General features: G+C 41.5%; 1 protein-coding gene across 3 annotated transcripts in view; it reads right to left on the bottom strand.

Annotated features, from left to right (window-relative positions):
* Nucleotides 1–13,721: 13,721 nt before the first annotated feature.
* SCG5 (secretogranin V) overlaps nucleotides 13,722–17,929 on the bottom strand; it is a 56,284-nt gene continuing 52,076 nt past the window's right edge. For all 3 annotated transcript variants that reach the window (XM_082620138.1, XM_082620137.1, XM_082620139.1), the window contains one exon: nucleotides 13,722–14,281. In XM_082620138.1, the coding sequence (XP_082476264.1) occupies nucleotides 14,186–14,281 (96 nt within the window). In that variant the 3' untranslated portion in view covers nucleotides 13,722–14,185. The remainder of the gene's footprint in view (nucleotides 14,282–17,929) is intronic.

The raw sequence follows: 17,929 nt of genomic DNA, 5'->3' as shown, positions 1-17,929 counted from the left end.
TTGAGAATATAAACAAAAATGATAAACCATTAACCAGACTCATCAAGAAAAAAAGGGTCAAGACTCAAATCAATAGAATTAGAAATGAAAAAGAAGTAACAACTGACACTGCAGAAATACAAAGGATCATGAGAGATTACTACAAGCAACTATATGCCAATAAAATGGACAACCTGGAAGAAATGGACAAATTCTTAGAAAAGCACAACCTTCCAAGACTGAACCAGGAAGAAATAGAAAATATAAACAGACCAATCACAAGCACTGAAATTGAGACTGCGGTTAAAAATCTTCCAACAGGGCTTCCCTGGTGGCACAGTGGTTGAGAGTCCGCCTGCTGATTCAGGGGATGCGGGTTCGTGCCCCGGTCTGGGAGGATCCCACGTGCCATGGAGCAGGTGGGCCCATGAGCCATGACCGCTGGACCTGCACGTCCGGAGCCTGTGCTCTACAATGGGAGAGGCCACAACAGGGAGAGGCCCGTGTACCACAAAAAAAAAAAATCTTCCAACAAGCAAAAGCCCAGGACCAGCTGGCTTCACAGGCGAATTCTATCAAACATTTAGAGAAGAGCTAACACCTATCCTTCTCAAACTCTTCCAAAATATAGCAGAGGGAGGAACACTCCCAAACTCATTCTATGACACCATCATCACTCTGATAAAAAAAAAAGACAAAGATGCCACAAAAAAAGAAAACTACAGGCCAATATCACTGATGAACATAGATGGAAAAATTCTCAACAAAATACTAGCAAACAGAATCCAACAACACATTAAAAGGATCATACACCATGATCAAATGGGATTTATACCAGGGATGCAAGGATTCTTCAGTATACACAAATCAATCAATGGGATACACCATATTAAAAAACTGAAGAATAAAAACCATATGAGTATCTTAATAGATGCAGAAAAAGCTTCTGACAACGTTCAACACTGATTTATGATAAAAACTCTCCGGAAAGTAGGCACAGAGGGAAACTACCTCAACATAGTAAAGGTCATATATGACAAACCCACAGCAAACATCGTTCTCAATGGAGAAAAACTGAAAGCATTTCCTCTAAGATCAGGAACAAGACAAGGATGTCCACTGTCGCCACTATTATTCAACATAGTTTTGGAAGTCCTAGCCATAGCAATCAGAGAAGAAAAAGGAATAAAGGGAATACAAATTGGAAAAGAAGAAGTAAAACTGTCACTGTTTGCAGATGACATGATACTATACATAGAGAATCCTAAAGATGCCACCAGAAAACTTGTAGAGCTAATCAATGAATCTGGTAAAGTTGCAGGATACAAAATTAATGCACAGAAATCTCTTGCCTTCCTATACACTAACGATGAAAAATCTGAAAGAGAAATTAAGGAAACACTCCCATTTACCATTGCAACAAAAAGAATAAAATACCTAGGAATAAACCTACTTAAGGAGACAAAAGACCTGTATGCAGAAAACTATAAGACACTGATGAAAGAAATTAAAGATGATACAAACAGATGGAGAGATATACCATGTTCTTGGATTGGAAGAATCAATATTGTGAAAATGACTATACTACCCAAAGCAATCTACAGATTCAATGTAATCCCTATCAAATTACCAATGGCATTTTTTACAGAACTAGACAAAAAATCTTAAAATTTGTATGGCGACACAAAAAACCCTGAATAGCCAAAGCAGTCTTGAGGGGAAAAAACGGAGCTGTAGGAATCAGACTCCCTGACTTCAGACTATACTACAAAGCTACAGTAATCAAGACAGTATGGTACTGGCACAAAAACAGAAATATAGATCAATGGAACAGGATAGAAAGCCCAGAGATAAACCCATGCACTTTTGGTCAACTAATCTATGACAAAGGAGGCAAGGATATATATAATGGAGAAAAGACAGTCTCTTCAATAAGTGGTGCTGGGAAAACTGGACAGCTATATGTAAAAGAATGAAATTAGAACACTCCCTAACACCATACACAAAAATAAACTCAAAATGGATTAGAGACCTAAATGTAAGACTGGATGCTATAAAGCTCTTAGAGGAAGCATAGGCAGAACACTCTTTGACATAAATCACAGAAAGATCTTTTTTGATCCACCTCCCAGAGTAAAAAATAAACAAATGGGACCTAATGAAACTTAAAAGCTTTTGCAAAGCAAAGGAAACTACCAACAAGACAAAAAGACAACCCTCAGAATGGGAGAAAATGTTTGCAAACAAATCAACGGACAAAGGATTAATCTCCAAGATAAATAAACAGCTCATGCAGCTCAATATCCAAAAAACAAACAACCCAAACCAAAAATGGGCAGAAAACCTAAATAGACAGCTCTCCAAAGAAGACATACAGATGGCCACAAAGCATATGAAAACCTGCTCAACATCACTAATTATTAGAGAAATGCAAATCAAAACTACAGTGAGGTATCACCTCACACCAGTTAGAATGGGCATCATCAGAAAATCTACAAACAACAAATGCTGGAGAGGGTGTGGAGAAAAGGGAACCCTCCTACACTGTTGGTGGGAATGTAAATTGTTACAGCCACTATGGAGAACAGTATGGAAGCTCCTTAAAAAACTAAAAATATAATTACCATATGACTCAGTAATCCCACTACTGGGCATATACCCAGAGAAAACCATAATTCAAAATGACACATGCACCCCAATGTTCATTGCAGCACTATTTACAATAGCCAGGTCATGGAAGCAACCTAAATGCCCATCGACAGATGAATGGATAAAGAAGATGTGGTACATATATACAATGGAATATTACTCAGCCATAAAAAGGAATGAAATTGGGTCATTTGTAGAGATGTGGATGCATCTAGAGACTGTCATACAGAGTGAAGTAAGTCAGAAAGAGAAAAACAAATACCGTATATTTATGCATATATGTGGAACCTAGCAAAATGGTACAGATGAACCAGTTTGCAGGGCAGAAATAGAGACACAGATGTAGAGAACAAACATATGGACACCAAGGGGGGAAAGCGGTGGGGGGTGGGGGTAGTGTGATGAATTGGGAGATTGGGATTGACATGTATACACTGATGTGTATAAAATGGATGAATAATAAGAACCTGCTGTATAAAAAAGTAAATAAAATTCAAAAATTCAAAAAAAATAACTTGGTCAAGGTCACTCAATATGGAAGTAGCAGAACCCAAGGTCAAATGTAAATTTAATTACAAAATTTTTGTGCCTAACTACTCTGATGAACTCTGATGGTACAGGGTCAAATACATAATAATACTGTACAAATAGCTGAAGATTTTTATTATTTATTTGTTTATTTTGCTACAAAGTACATGAGGGAAGAGTCTACATCTTATACATCTTTGTATAAGAAGACTCCCAAATCCCAGAGCATGGCTCAGTATTTGGCACCTAGAATAGTTCCTTCCTAAGTTACTGCTGAAAGAATAAATGAATTAATAAATGAATGGTATTGTGATGAATACTACCAAGGAAAGTGACACCAAAAGATGACAATTCATATGATGGCCTGCTTGTGGTTTTATTAAGTTGTCAGAGTGGTTTTATTAAGATGTTTCTCACTCCTCATGTGTTCAATTGCCTCTACTAAGAGCTATTACAAATATTTTTCTCTTTCCTGTGTGTATATTTTTAGTTTCTATTGGGAGGAATAGCTAATCGACAAGCTCTCCTGCCTCATCAAAGGGATCAAACAATACAACATTCAGTCTGTTAGAATGGACTTCCAGGTCTATTTATCTCATCCCATCTTGTAGCAGTTCTTTCTTAAAAAACCTCTTTTCAAGGACCTGTTTCTACTAGAACCTTTGCAAACACCTTGCCTTTGCTTCTGAAGCCAAAGTGTGATACCCACAAATCTCTTTCTAGTTTTCTCCAGTGTTTCCTCCGTGCCCATTAGCAATCCAGTTTTCTTTCACTAGTTATGATAATTTTCAGTGGCCCCTGCCTTCTTTTAGGGCTGAGAGCTCCCAGATCTGCTATCTTCTATACATTTTCTTTTCATTGCCAAACCCATGTGTATCGTGGGAGGAAATTTGATCCATCTCTTTCTGATTCATCTACAACTCAGTCACCAAACTGGGGAGAGCAGCCTGACAGCCACAAAGTCCTGGTAGAGTCTCTTTTTCCCTTTAGAAACAGGAAGTTATGGATGTGAAGAGTGAGCACTCTGAATCCTACCAGGCTCAGGCTGTTGGTAAAACCAAGGTTTCGGGAGGCTTCAGGGAATGATACTTTCTCAAAATATATGCCTCTTTAAGTAGGGCTGGCTTTCATTATTTTTTGTGATGAATGTCCTGGGAGTTGCTTTTGAGGGGTGATGGAACTGACCTACCCTCCTGACTTCACCTTGGGGCTCCTCTGTGTGCTAAGCAAGCTTCCATGGATTGGCCAATGTTTCCCAAGGTCTCACTGTTCTAATTCCAAAAGCAGTTACCGTAGCACTTGATATAGTTAAAGGCTGACATATGCTCTGAGTGCTGCCCACATGGCTACTGGATATTTCCCTGGTCAGAGGAGCACTGGCGGTTGAAAGGCCATGGTATAACCTGAAGCTGAGGCTGCCCAGAGATCTGCCCTTATGGTAAGCAGGACCACTACACTGGTCTGGTCTATTTCCCTGATGATTAAGTCATGCACAGCCATCGTTTGAGTACAGCAAATAGAGGTGCCTGACACTCCCCAGCTGTCGACATTTGGGCGGTGACTCAGGGAACAGTCGTATCAGATGATTTTTAAAAGGACCTGACAATCATATACACAGCTATTGTCAATCTGTCAACCAATGCAAAGTAAGAGGTAATGCCAGTAATACCTTTCCTTCTTTTTTTTTTTTTTTTTTTTTTTTGGCCACACCGAGCAGCTTGCAGGATCTTAGTTCCCCAACCAGGGACTGAACCCGGGCCCCAGCAGTAAAAGTACTGAGTCCCAATGACTGGACCACCAGGGAATTCCCCCACCCTTCCTTCTTTATACATAGTCTAAGATATTCAACCTTATATGACTTTTAAAAACATTCCATAATATCCATTCATTCAGCAGTTATTGCATTTGTCAACACCTAGGTAAGTACCATGATAGAATGAAAAATAAGACATAGTCCATGGCCTCAAGGAGTTTATGACCCTGTAGAGTGAGGCTGACACATAGTAAGCAAACAAGTATTGGGTAGCCGTGTGGTACAAGGAAAAGAGTATTAACTGCGGAGATCAAGAGACTAAAATTCAATTTCCAACTCTGCCACATACTAGTTGTAGAGTTTTGGCTAAGTTATGTAACCTCTCTGCCTCAACTGCTTCATCTAGAAAATGTAAAGAGGGAGAATTAAATGAACCACGTATACATAAACTGCTCTACATATATATTAACTCATTATTATTATGCCCTGTTCTACGGACTGAGTGGAAGTATATGTGAGGTCTCCTAGGAACACAAAGGGTTATAAAAGGGTCAACACTACTTGATGTTAGGGGGAAGAGTTACCTCTGACCTGACTGTATTTCCAGGTGAAAGTTGCTGGGAAGAATATCTACCCAGTATGTTGGAGTTCATATCCTTTTAGAATGAGCCTTAACTATTCTGACATAGTGAGGTGGAGATGGTACACTAGCCCAGCCCTGAGTCCACTTAGCTTTACAAATAGCTCCCAGGCATCACAAGACCTGGAATTTCTATTTGCCCTGACATTTCAGTATTTCTAGTGCCCCTACCCCCTTCTCCTGTTTTTTTCTTGTCTAGATTATAAACTTGAACAGCCTTTGGCCTGGTCCATACACTATCACCAGCGATCTTTCTAAAACATGAACTTGGTAATGTCCCTACCGCTTATGAAACCCTCCTGGGACTTTTCATCCTTCGGGATGAAATCCATACTCTTTAGTGTGGCCCATATGGCTCTTCATGACTGTCTCTTCCTCCTCACTAGACTCCTCTCTTAGATTTCCCCTCCGTGTTACCCTTAAAACTATCACCAGACTGGGCTCCCTCCACACGCTACTGCCTCTCTCTCCTCTGGAGTTTTGAACATGTGCTCCCTTGCCTGAAATATTCTGCCTTCCATCTCCTTCCTGGCTTTGAAGAACTCTTTTGAGACTCAGCTCGGGTGTGACCTTCCTGGCTTCCTTTCCTAACCCTTTCCCTTGATAGACCCCAGAGGTGAGGTAAAGACCCTTCCAGCATCCACTCTGAGTCAGCTGCCCCACTTCTGGGTCCTCGTGATACCTGCACGGATTCTGCCATGACTCCTGTCACCCTATCAGTCTCTCTACATGGGGAGTTCCTCGGGCTTATAAATCATTTCTGTCTCCCCACCTGGCTCAGTCCTGACTCATAAAATACTTGTGATTGTATCACAGAACCTGAGAGAACCTCAGCCCTCATCCTACATGGAGGTGCAGGAATGCCCTCTCCAGAGATTAAACTGAGTGCCTAACCAAAGGGCTGCTTCAAATGTCAGCCTCTTCTGTGTTTAGGGAGAGAGTTTGAAGACTGTCTGGAACAGAGACCAAAGATGAGAACCATTATGGGGTGAAAGGCCATTGGCTCTTCTTGAGTATCTAAGTGTCCTAGGAAAGGGTGTAACTGGACCTGATCTTTGTTAGTGTGGTCCTTGGAGATCGGGCGGGGGAGAGGGTGATGGGGTGGCGTATGTTGGAGCAGCTCCACATGCTCCTGGACTGTGCTCTAGAGAGCAGCTGTGACTGTGAATTGAGAATATTTAACTCCACAGCCCAATCGCGGAGCCACATATCAGCCATCCTGTGGCCTGAGACTGGCATCCCACTAGGCAAGTGTCTATACATTAGGCAAGACCAAAGACTTACCAACAAGGCTGTGTGGTATCAGGATGCCTGCAGTAGCGGACAAGGATCCAGAAATCCCACCCCACCCTACTTCAGACTGATGTAGCACCCTGGGGTCCTTAAACTGTTATTTGGAGGGGCCCCGAGGAAGGAGATTCTGGACATACCTGCTAGGTATGTGCTTGAATGGTTACTGAACATATAAAAGGACTCTGGAGTTGATGGAGGGTTCATGTCGATTGCACAGTGGTGAGGAACCCAGTAGCCCACCAGGTGCCCCTTGCAGTTCTGATGCTCTGATGGAGCATCTTTCCCTCTGAAATAGGTGTTCACTGACTCCCAAAGGGCTCCAGATGAGGTCTGGCTAAACAGGATATAGCTAAACTTAGAGTTCTTAGGTGTCAGAGGAAGCACAGTATCTATTTTCTTTTGGTTTGCTTTAATTTTGTGGGAATCATGAGATTACTAGAGTCTAGAAGTGAGGGCTTCTGCAGATATGGAATGAACTAGGCTCTGAACTGCAGCTGCTACAACATCCTGCCCAATCCCCCCCTCTATCCCCAGCCCCAGCTCGGCTCCAAGACTCCATCATCTTTATTCACTATTCCACTTGACTCTGCAATGTCACCCCGATAGGTGGGTGTAGGCTTATCTGAACCCTCACGTGCCTTTGCACTCTGCATTGGCTTTATTGCTTTAGTTTTACTGCTGCTACCTTCCCATCTTTTAGTAGTGTTCCTCTCCACCCCACACACGTTATATCTAGATCGGTATTTTCTGTAAGTCATTTAATGGAGAATCCCCAGAAACAGGGCTTCTCAATCTTTTTCAACCCACACCCACTCCTATGTTTTCTCACTCTCTCTTCTGTGCATGCCCGCCTGCCAAGTAGTAGGTATCTTGTTCTCCTTGTGAGTGTGTTGGGGGAGAGGGTGGGGATCTACAACCATCTCCCCCTTTTTTTTAAAGATCCCTGGCTGAAGCATTGTGGAAAAATTGATAGACCCCAGAGGTGAGGTAAAGACCCTTCCAGCACCCAGAAAATTTAGTATTTCTGCTGTAGATGCAGCCCAAACTCCACCAGAAGGAAATGGCCTTTCTGAGTCTGTCTTTCTGATGGAGGGTCCCTTTCTTTCCTGCCTCAAGTCGTCATCCTCTTTCCAGGAGGATCTCTTCTCCTCCCAGGGACTCTGAGCCCTCACCATCCAGCTCACCGCCACCACCAGTTTCTGTCTCTTAGGAAACCCCCTGCTACTTCCTTCCCCAGCACCCCAGAGAAACATCAGTCTCCGTTTTTGCTTCCTCACATTTTCCACAGCCTTACCCAGTAAAGCTTTATACCTTGTCCGACATTGCTATTTTACCATTACTTGTGGTTTTATTGTGGAAAATTTCAAATACACCCAAATGTAGAGAAAGAGGTTCAATGAACCGCCATGTGCCCATGACCCAGCTTCAACAATTACCAATTTATGGCCAATCTTGATTTATCTATACCTCCAATTCCCTCCTTCACTATCACTATCATTGGATTATTTTAAAGCAACTCCAAGATATCTTATCATTTTATCTGTAAATAATTCAAAATTTATCCCTAAGAGAATTGTTTTTTAAAAATATAGCCATATACAGAAGCAGGCACATGGAGCAATGGAACAGAGTAGAGAGCCTAGAAAAAACCCCACCCACCTACAGTCAATTAATCTATGACAAAGGTGGCAAGAATATACAAGGGAGAAAAGACAGCCTCTCTAACAAGTGGTGTTGGAAAAACTGGACAGTCACATGTAAATTAATGAAGTTAGAACACTCCTTCTCACTATACACAAAAATAAACTCAAAGTGGCTTAAAGATATGACATGATACCATAAAACTTCTAGAAGAGAACATAGGCAAAACATACTATGACATAAATCATAGTAATGTTTTCTTAGGTCAGTCTCCCAAGGCAAAAGAAATAAAAGCAAAAATAAATTAATGGGACCTAATCAAACTTAAAAGCTTTTTTACAGCAAAGGAAACCATAAACAAAATGAAAAGACAACCTACAAAATGGGAGAAAATATTTGCAAATGATGTGACCGACAAGGGCTTAATTTCCCAAATATACAAACAGCTCATACAGCTCAATATCAAAAAAACAAACAACCCAATCAAAAAATGGGCAAAAGGCCTAAACAGACATTTCACCAAAGGAGACATACAGATGGCCAACAGGCACATGAAAAAGTGCTCAACATTTCTAATTATGTGAGAAATGCAAATCAAAACTACAATGAAGTATGATATCACCTCACACTAGTCAGAAGGGCTATCATCATAAATCTACAAACTGGGCTTCCTTGGTGGTGCAGTGGTTGAGAATCTGCCTGCCAATGCAGGGGACACGGGTTCGAGCCCTGGTCTGGGAAGTTCCCACATGCCACGGAGCAACTGGGCCCGTGAGCCACAACTACTGAGCCTGCGTGCCTGGAGCCTGTGCTCCACAACAAGAGAGGACACAACAGTGGGAGGCCCGCACACCACAGTTAAGAGTGGCCCCCCCTCGCTGCAACTAGAGAAAGCCCTTGCACAGAAACGATGACCCAACAGAGCCAAAAATAAAAATTAATTAATTAATTAATTAACTTAAAAAAATCTACAAACAATAAATGCTGGACAGGGTTTGGAGAAAAGGGAACCCTCCTACACTGTTGGTGGGAATATAAATTTGTACAGCCACTATGGAGAACAATATGGACATTCTTTAAAAAACTAAAAATAGAGCTATCATGTGATCCAGCAATCCCACTATTGGGCATATATCCAGAGAAACCATACTTCGAAAGGATATATGCACCCCAGTGTTCATTGCAGAACTACTTATTATACAATAGTCAAGACATGGAAGCAACCTAAATGTCCATTGACAGACAAATGGATAAAGAAGATGTGGTACACATATACAATGAAATATTATTCAGCCATAAAAAAGAATGCAATAATGTCATTTGCAGCAACACGAATGGACCTAGAGATTATCATACTAAGTGAAGTAAGTCAGACAGAGAAAGACAAATGTCATATGATTTCACTTATATGTGGAAACTAAAAAAAATGATACAAGTGAACTTATTTGCAAAACAGAAACAGACTCACAGACATAGAAAACAAACTTATGGTTTCCAAAGTGGGAAAATTAGGGATAATTTTAGGGATAATGAGAGATAATGAAAATTAGGGATAATGAGAGGGATAAATTAGGAGTTTGGGATTAACAGATACACACTATTATATATAAAATAAATCACAAGTTCCTACTGTATAGCCCAGGGAACTATATTCAATACCTTAGGATAACTTATAATGGAAAAGAATCTGAGAAAGAATATATATATATGTATAACCAAATCACTTTGCTGTATACCAGAAAGTAACACAACATTGTAAATCAACCGTACTTCAATAAAATAAATAATAAAAAATTAAAATCTCATAATATCTCATAACACCTAAATACCACCAGTCATTACACAAATTTCCCCAGTTGTCTGATCAGTGTCTTTTTCATTTGAGTCAGGATACAATTAAGACTCACACATTGTATTTGGATTGTAGGTCTCTTAAGTCTTTCTAAATCTATAATAGTAGTTCCCCATCTATTTTTTTATTCCTGCCATTTATTTGTTGAAAAATGCTGGGTTGCTGGTCCTGTCGAGTCTCCCCCATTCTGGATTTTGGTGATTGCTTCCTAGTGGTGTGTTTAACCTGTTTCTAGTAGCAGGGAGTTAAACCCAGTGGTTCAGGTAAGATTGTTTGGGCAAGAGTATTTCATTGACAGTGCTTCATATTAATCACACCAGGAGGCACATAATATCTATCTCTTGTTTGATCTGATTGACTAGTGGGTTCAGGTGCTGCTGGCCTCGTTGATCTATTAGCAATTAACTCTTCAGTCTTTCACCTGGTGGTTAGAAGCCATTGATGATTATTGGCCATGACAATTTTCTTTTGAAATCCACATAGGAGAAGTTACTCTACCCTCTTCTTTCTTTCTCAAGGGCCCCTCACGACAAACTTGACTGTTCCTCAGTGAAGACCAATGTGGCTCACACTACTCCTCTCAGCAGTGATTTCTAAACTTTTGTGAGGTCACAGATCCCTTTAAGAATCTAGAACTTCTAAAGAAAAAAAAAACCTACCAGGTATGCATGGGTATGCATAGGCACACAGAATGCAAGTGTCAGAGGCTCTTGGACCTCAGATTCAGCCTGCACTCTATAAGCTTGTGTGCAGCTTTGACCTCATACGGAATCTTACTCCCCTGACCTCCCCCTCTAACTCGAGGACTTTACCTCTCGCATTAGTGATCCTGTCTTTTGTTCTCTGACTTTACAGTTTTTCTACTTCCTCAAGCCCATTGATCTTCAGCTCCACTCAACTCTATTTCCTGTAGTTGTCACAACGGAGATGTGATTCATTGTCCCTCGAAATTTTTCCTTTGCCGAGAATCCAAACTCAGCTTCCCTCAGGTAACCAACTCTTTACCTTTCCCTCTTGTTTTCTTTTGTACCTATTGAAGCTTATTTCAAGCCACCTCATTTCCACTAATCTTTTGACCTTTCTCAGATCATTGATCCAACCTGACCCATTACAGAGCCTCATGTCTATAATGGGGCATCTCAGGGTTGCTTTCCCTCATGTTGTAGAATCTTGACTCCTTGGTGCTCTACCGTGTGCCAATCTGTGGGGTTCACTCTCACGTCTGCCCTACCTGCCCTTCCTCCCAAGATGCTGACAGTGGCTGGAGAAGGTTACTAAACAATGTTGGCAGGGTCCTTACGAATTCAGACTAAGTTATTAACTGGGCTCTCAGAGTTCTTGCATTTTCATTCATCCTCTCCTAATTTCCTATTTCTGTGCAACTCAAGATGTTGCCCATGGACCAGCAGCACCAGCATCACCTATGAACTTATAAGAAATGCAAAATCTAAGGCCCTTCCTGGAACTACTGGGTCAGAGTGTGCATTTTTAACAATATCCCCATGTGAATCATATTACATTAATGATTGAGGAGCACTGTCCTCTGTGTTCTCCACAATGCTTGTTCTAAATTTTTCTCAGAATACTTTAACTTATTCTTGATTTCCCCTATGGATGACTGCATCAGTCAGGGACCAACCAGGAAAACAGAAAACACTCTAAAGATTTCAAACAGAAATAATTCAATGTGGAAAATGGGTTATACAGGTGATAGAAAGGCCAGGAAGCCAAACAGGAGTTGGTGAAATAACCCAGAGATTAACAATATGGCAGAAGCCATGGCCTCCTTAGGCTGCAGGGACCAGTGGAAGAGGTGACATGACTGGGGCCCAGGGGCCAGGCTTACCTGGCAGGAGATGGAGCCTCAGAGAAGATGCAGCTACCGGGAGCAAAAATGAATTACCTTAGGCTTCCCTGGTGGCGCAGTGGTTGAGAGTCCGCCTGCCGATGCAGGGGACACGGGTTCGTGCCCCGGTCCGGGAAGATCCCACATGCCATGGAGCGGCTGGGCCCGTGAGCCATGGCCGCTGAGCCTGCGCGTCCGGAGCCTGTGCTCCGCAGCGGGAGAGGCCACAACAGTGAGAGGCCCGCGTATCGCAAAAAAAAAAAAAAAAAAAAAGGAATTACCTTGTTTTCTCCCATTTTCTCACCTTCTACTCCGCCCACAGTGACCTCACATTAAACCCAGCCAGAAGTCAGCTGACAAGGCAGCCTGTGAAACAGGGGAGGGCAGAAAAGGCATTGGAAGGCGAACAAGCCTAACCCAGGCACAATGACCTCCCCTTCTCCTGCTTCACTTCTACTTCCTTCCTCATGACCTCAAAGCATGTCTTTAGCCATTTTCCTTCCTTCTGTCCAATCTTGGAGAAAGAGATGTCCTTTGTCCTTTTTCTAAGAGGACTGGAACTGGTATAAAATGTAATTTAAATGCCTACAAAACACAGAATCCATAAAGGAGACCTTCCCAGCTCTATACGTCTCTAGGACGTGAGGGAACTCTCTCTTAAAATCAGGTGATAATGATGCTTCTGAAATGACACTACGGGTTGTGGAGAAATTGCCTGGTGAAGCACTCTAGGAAAAATGCCTCCTGCCGTAAAACAGGGGCCAATACCTTTCTTGATTTGTATAAGTAATAACAGACTCACATGCTAACTAAATATGGACAAGCTATTTCCATTAGACAAGTCACTGACATTTGGATTTAATATGCAGTTATTAAAATTAAAATCAAGAATGATCTTTCTCCCTGAGTCCTTTCTCACTGCTGTCTCCCTCTTATAGACAACGAAATTGAGGCCGATGATATCAAAGCCTGAAACCATCATCTCTTTTACAGTGAGGTATAAAGAGCACAAAAATAATCTCACCAGTGAACCGATTCCTGCCAGCCTTTCACTGATTTTTCTGACTTGGGAAGACTCGGCTGAAAGAAAATTGCCTGCCTCTTCAGAAGCATGCAGGAGAGCACGTCTGCATCTGCCATTCCAAGCTTTGAAAGCAGCATGGAGCTGACTGACCTACTCAGAGCTCATGGATTGGATGCTTTGCTGCCTGAGGACCTGGCTGGTGTCAGTGTGAGTCCCCAGTGCGCCCCCCAGAGCCCAGCCCTGTGCCTGGCACATGGTAGAAACAATGTTTGCTGAATAAAAAGTCAGAGTCAGCAGACCTTAGTCCCCGAGTACTGACTGTGTCACTTTCAGCTTTTCGTGGAAGCTGAGTCTCAGTCCCACCATCTGTAAAATGGGAATAATAATACTCCCCCCTTTTACTTCACCGTATTTTTGTTAAGATCAGATAAGATCATATTTGTGAATTTGTTCTAGTAAGCAAAGAGTTTTTATAATGCTCTAAATTAAAAAGAAATTCACATACTCATTCTTGCATACACATTTATTAAGATGCAGCCAAGTGAAATGTGTCAGCTCCTCCTGGGTACAATCTTCTTTATTGGTGTGTAATAATGCCCAAGGGCTGGATTAACTACATAATCAAAATCAAATGCCAGCCTTTTACAGACTTGGCCAAAACAGTGCCACCCGAAACACCATTTTAAACTGTAAGAAATCGGAGGACATTTCATTCATTTGCTTTTTATTGTTATTGACACATACATTTTAATTTTAATGCTCACTGCAGCTCCACATTTAAAGAAAAAAAGCTCTAATTTAGCAGTAGGCAGAGCTATCAGTGTGAAGGACAATAGGATATCAAAATACAGCTGCTTTTCATCCATACTTGTCTAAATTAGAAACATGCTGCCATTCACAGGGGCTCTAACAATGCGTGCACATAAGCAACACCAAGGAGGTCTAACAGGTCGTGTGGGTTTCCACTCAGCATCTTCACTTTACTCTGGGTCCTTATCCTCATCTGAAAAATGAGGGACTGACTTCTTCGCCACAACATTGTCCAGCTTCTGTCCTTGCAGATATGGATTGACACTCTGAAAAATATACATGGTTGGAGTCATATGTGAACACCGGATACAGACATCGCACAGAAGAAGTGAACGAGAATCGTTTGTGGCCTATTGGGTTAACAAGGTAACAGTGGTGCCTACTACCTACCAGATGATTACTCCGGTGCACTAATCAATGCCTCAGTGGCCGGAGAAACATTGACTGACAGATGTGTCTGTCTTTCACACAACTATTTCACACAGCTAAGTATCAGATACAATTTGGCTCCATCCCCTTTTTTGGCATAAAGATTTGACGTGAACCAGCTAAGAAACCCTCACTATTAACTTAGATACAAAGCCTCACATGAAACAGAATTATTATCCTATGGCCTTATTTTAGGGGAGAGAGAATGTGAACTGCATTAAATCATTTTACAAGAAGAATGTCCTAAAGACAATGACAGAGCAGGGCCAGATGGGAATTAGTATCTGCAGAGTGGTCACAGATCACCTGTTGCTGTGATTGATTCTTTCAAAGCAGTATTCTACTTAAAGAGGATGCATCAGGGGCTCTAGCAATCATTTTCACCTTCCCTCAGTCAAATTCAAAACACGAAGAAAAGAAGGAAGTTATACAGAGAGCTCCTTTATTTTTTATTTTTTTTTTTTTTTTGCGGTATGCGGGCCTCTCACTGTTGTGGCCTCCCCCGTTGCGGAGCACAGGCTCCGGACGCGCAGGCCCAGCGGCCATGGCTCACGGGCCCAGCCGCTCCGCGGCACATGGGATCCTCCCAGACCGGGGCACGAACCCGTATCCCCTGCATCGGCAGGCGGACTCTCAACCACTGCGCCACCAGGGAGGCCCCGAGAGCTCCTTTATTTTTGACTCAAGACTCCACCATCTGAAATCCTTTTCAGCTGTTGGTATTCTGAATAAGTCAAGGTTTTTCCATTCCTTCTCTAATCCATATCTATTTTTTGAGGTTTGGATTTGAACTAGTAACTGGAGCTTTACAACATAGTATTTAGCAAGCAGAAAAAATTCAGAAGTTTTGGAAGATACTTGTTTATTGAAGTTGCCTGCCAATAAGTGAACAAAAACATAAGAAAGAAGCTGTAGTTACAAATAATCAGCAATCCCATCACACCTCTAGTCCCCATGGATGAATGGAGGCATTTTGCAGGGGGTCTGTCTTGCCCACGGGACGTTGTCTGCCATAACTTTTGAAGGGTGAGCAGACATTCTCCAAAAGAGAAGGCCTGGAATCTGAGTTTAGTATTTATGAATGTCCTTCCACATTCTGACAGGTAAAAGCATGAATGATGAAATGTCCCACACATTCTGCAAAAATGCATTCACGAGAATTGCAAGCAGAGAATTACAAAGTATGCAATGTCCTCATGTATCTGAAAAGTGATATGTCACCAAATAACAGTACTTTGCTGGGAAGCATCTTTAAAATATTTTAAATAACTAAAATACCTTTTTATATCAGGAATTGTCAACTGGAATGGCCTGGCCTATCCCAGGGAATCGTATCAGAATCTCTGGCTAGGTGGAGCATGTGTGGACTGAAAAAGCATATTTACTATTATAAATATTTTGATTGTTTTTTAGTAAAAATATATTTTACTAAAAATTCTAATATATTTTAAAAGGATATGAGATATTCATGTTATCAAATATGGGAATAAAGGGTTGATAAACTCTTTAAATAATAGTAAATCTCAAATAGCAACAAGATACATCTTAAGAGTTAAACAGTTTGCGAAGTCATTTAAAAGGTGAATTGACCCTTTACTCTTGAAGCAACTAGGAATTCAACCAGATTTGAGCAAGTATAGAAATTTGCATAAAACCACCTGAGGCTCTGTTGTAACTCTGGGGAGAATCCCTCCTGGTAAGGGACTGTCATGGCAGCAAGTCCTTTGGCCCAGACCCAGAACATGCCAAATGATAGAGGGCAGGGGAAAGGAAGTAATGAGGAAGTAACAGGAGCAATCACTTGTTTTTTTTTTTTTTTAATTTAAACTACAACAGTATTTTTTTTTAATATTTATGTATTTATTTATTTATTTGGCTGCACTGGGTCTTAGTTGCGGCATGCGGGGCTTGAACTTTCTTGATAAATGTCTATGAGTATTGAATCCTACACATAAGAGTAATAATAATGATGACACTTGGTTTTAATTATCCTCTGAAGAACTCAAGGCACTTAGATATTTACCTTCTCCCTCGGGTGAGAGACTGGCTAGATTACACAGAGAACATTATTGCCACTTCACAACCGGCAGAACCACTGGGATGGGATCCCTGCTTTTAGTGACCTCTGGAAACCACAGCAGATGCTGAGCTTCATTGGAGAAAGCCTTGATTTTTCACAAAAGCCCATAATTTCTTTATATTGATTCGCACACTTGAGGGAGTTGTTTAAAGTCTTCAGTCAAGGTGGGAACACCACCTGAGGCCTGATGACAGGGGAGGCAAGCTCTGTTTCTCCACCAGACCTGAAAGGCCCCTGGTTTACGGAATGAGCATGGATCTTTGTATCAATAGATGCCTGAGAGTAGGAAGAACTTGATACCTCTGGGTCAAAGTGATCGTTATTTTCATAAACTCTAAGCGTTTCCTATGTGGAGGAAGTTGAAGCCAAAGTAAAATCCTTTATAACATGTTCTAGCCAGAATCCTGAGTTTTGGTAATCACTGGTCTCATGGAAAAATGACCTAAATCATGACCCACAGTCATTAACTGAGTCAGGGCAGAAGGAATAGTGAGGCAGGAAGTAGAGGCGATTAAAGCTTCATGCTAAGTAACTCATTTTGGTACGGTCATTGGTCTGATTTGGAAATGTCCTTGTTGTGCCATGGGGAGATGCTCAAGCCATGTTACTGGTAAATTAAGGGTATTCTGAGCTCTTGGAATAGAATTTCTTGATGTCCTCTCAAGACCGCATTATACCCTTCGGACAGTTCCTGACATCATCTGCCACTAGAAACTGTAATCACCCAAGAAAAACCCCTAATAACACCAGTAAGTCTCTGAAGATCTGTTTACTAGCAAAACTTTGCTTCTCAAATAGAAAACTGGCCACGGGTCTTGTGTATTTTGTCAGGCAGCACAGGGGCTTGGAACTTTCTGTTTCAGGGACCTGAGGAATTAATGTTGAGTCCAGGAAATCCACACCTCTCAAAGCATTCTCTGCCTGGATTCGGCAAAACTATTCAGAATGGCCACAATTACCACTGTCCAGATTCCCAAATTTTGCCAGGATCCAGGCACTTGCTATTCTAAATAAACAGTCAGTAGCCTTGGGTATACAGTTTGGTTTGTATATTTTAACTAAAACAGTTACTCCCTGGCAGCGCTTGGCTATGTAATAAGCAGGACTTTAACTTTTTCTTCCATCTGATCCAAAACAAATGGCAGGTGGTTTTGTCTAGTAAGGCACCAACCACTGACCACTTGTTCAGTCTCAACACCATAAAATGCATTGTAAACCCAAAGCAAATTGACATCAGCTTCACAAGAGGCGTCACTGTAGTGGGTAAATGCACAGCACCTTGGGCAGCTCAGAGATGGTTAATAACTAAGCCTGCAGTAAATTCACCAGTCAGCGAACAAACATAATGGATCTAGTGAATTTTTACATCATCCTGGCTAGAGCAAGGGAAAAAAGTATGTAGAAG

Source organism: Mesoplodon mirus, assembly GCF_964341445.2.
Source record: "Mesoplodon mirus genome assembly, chromosome: 4".
NCBI lineage: Eukaryota > Metazoa > Chordata > Mammalia > Artiodactyla > Ziphiidae > Mesoplodon > Mesoplodon mirus.
This window is presented reverse-complemented; position numbering and strand designations above follow the sequence as displayed.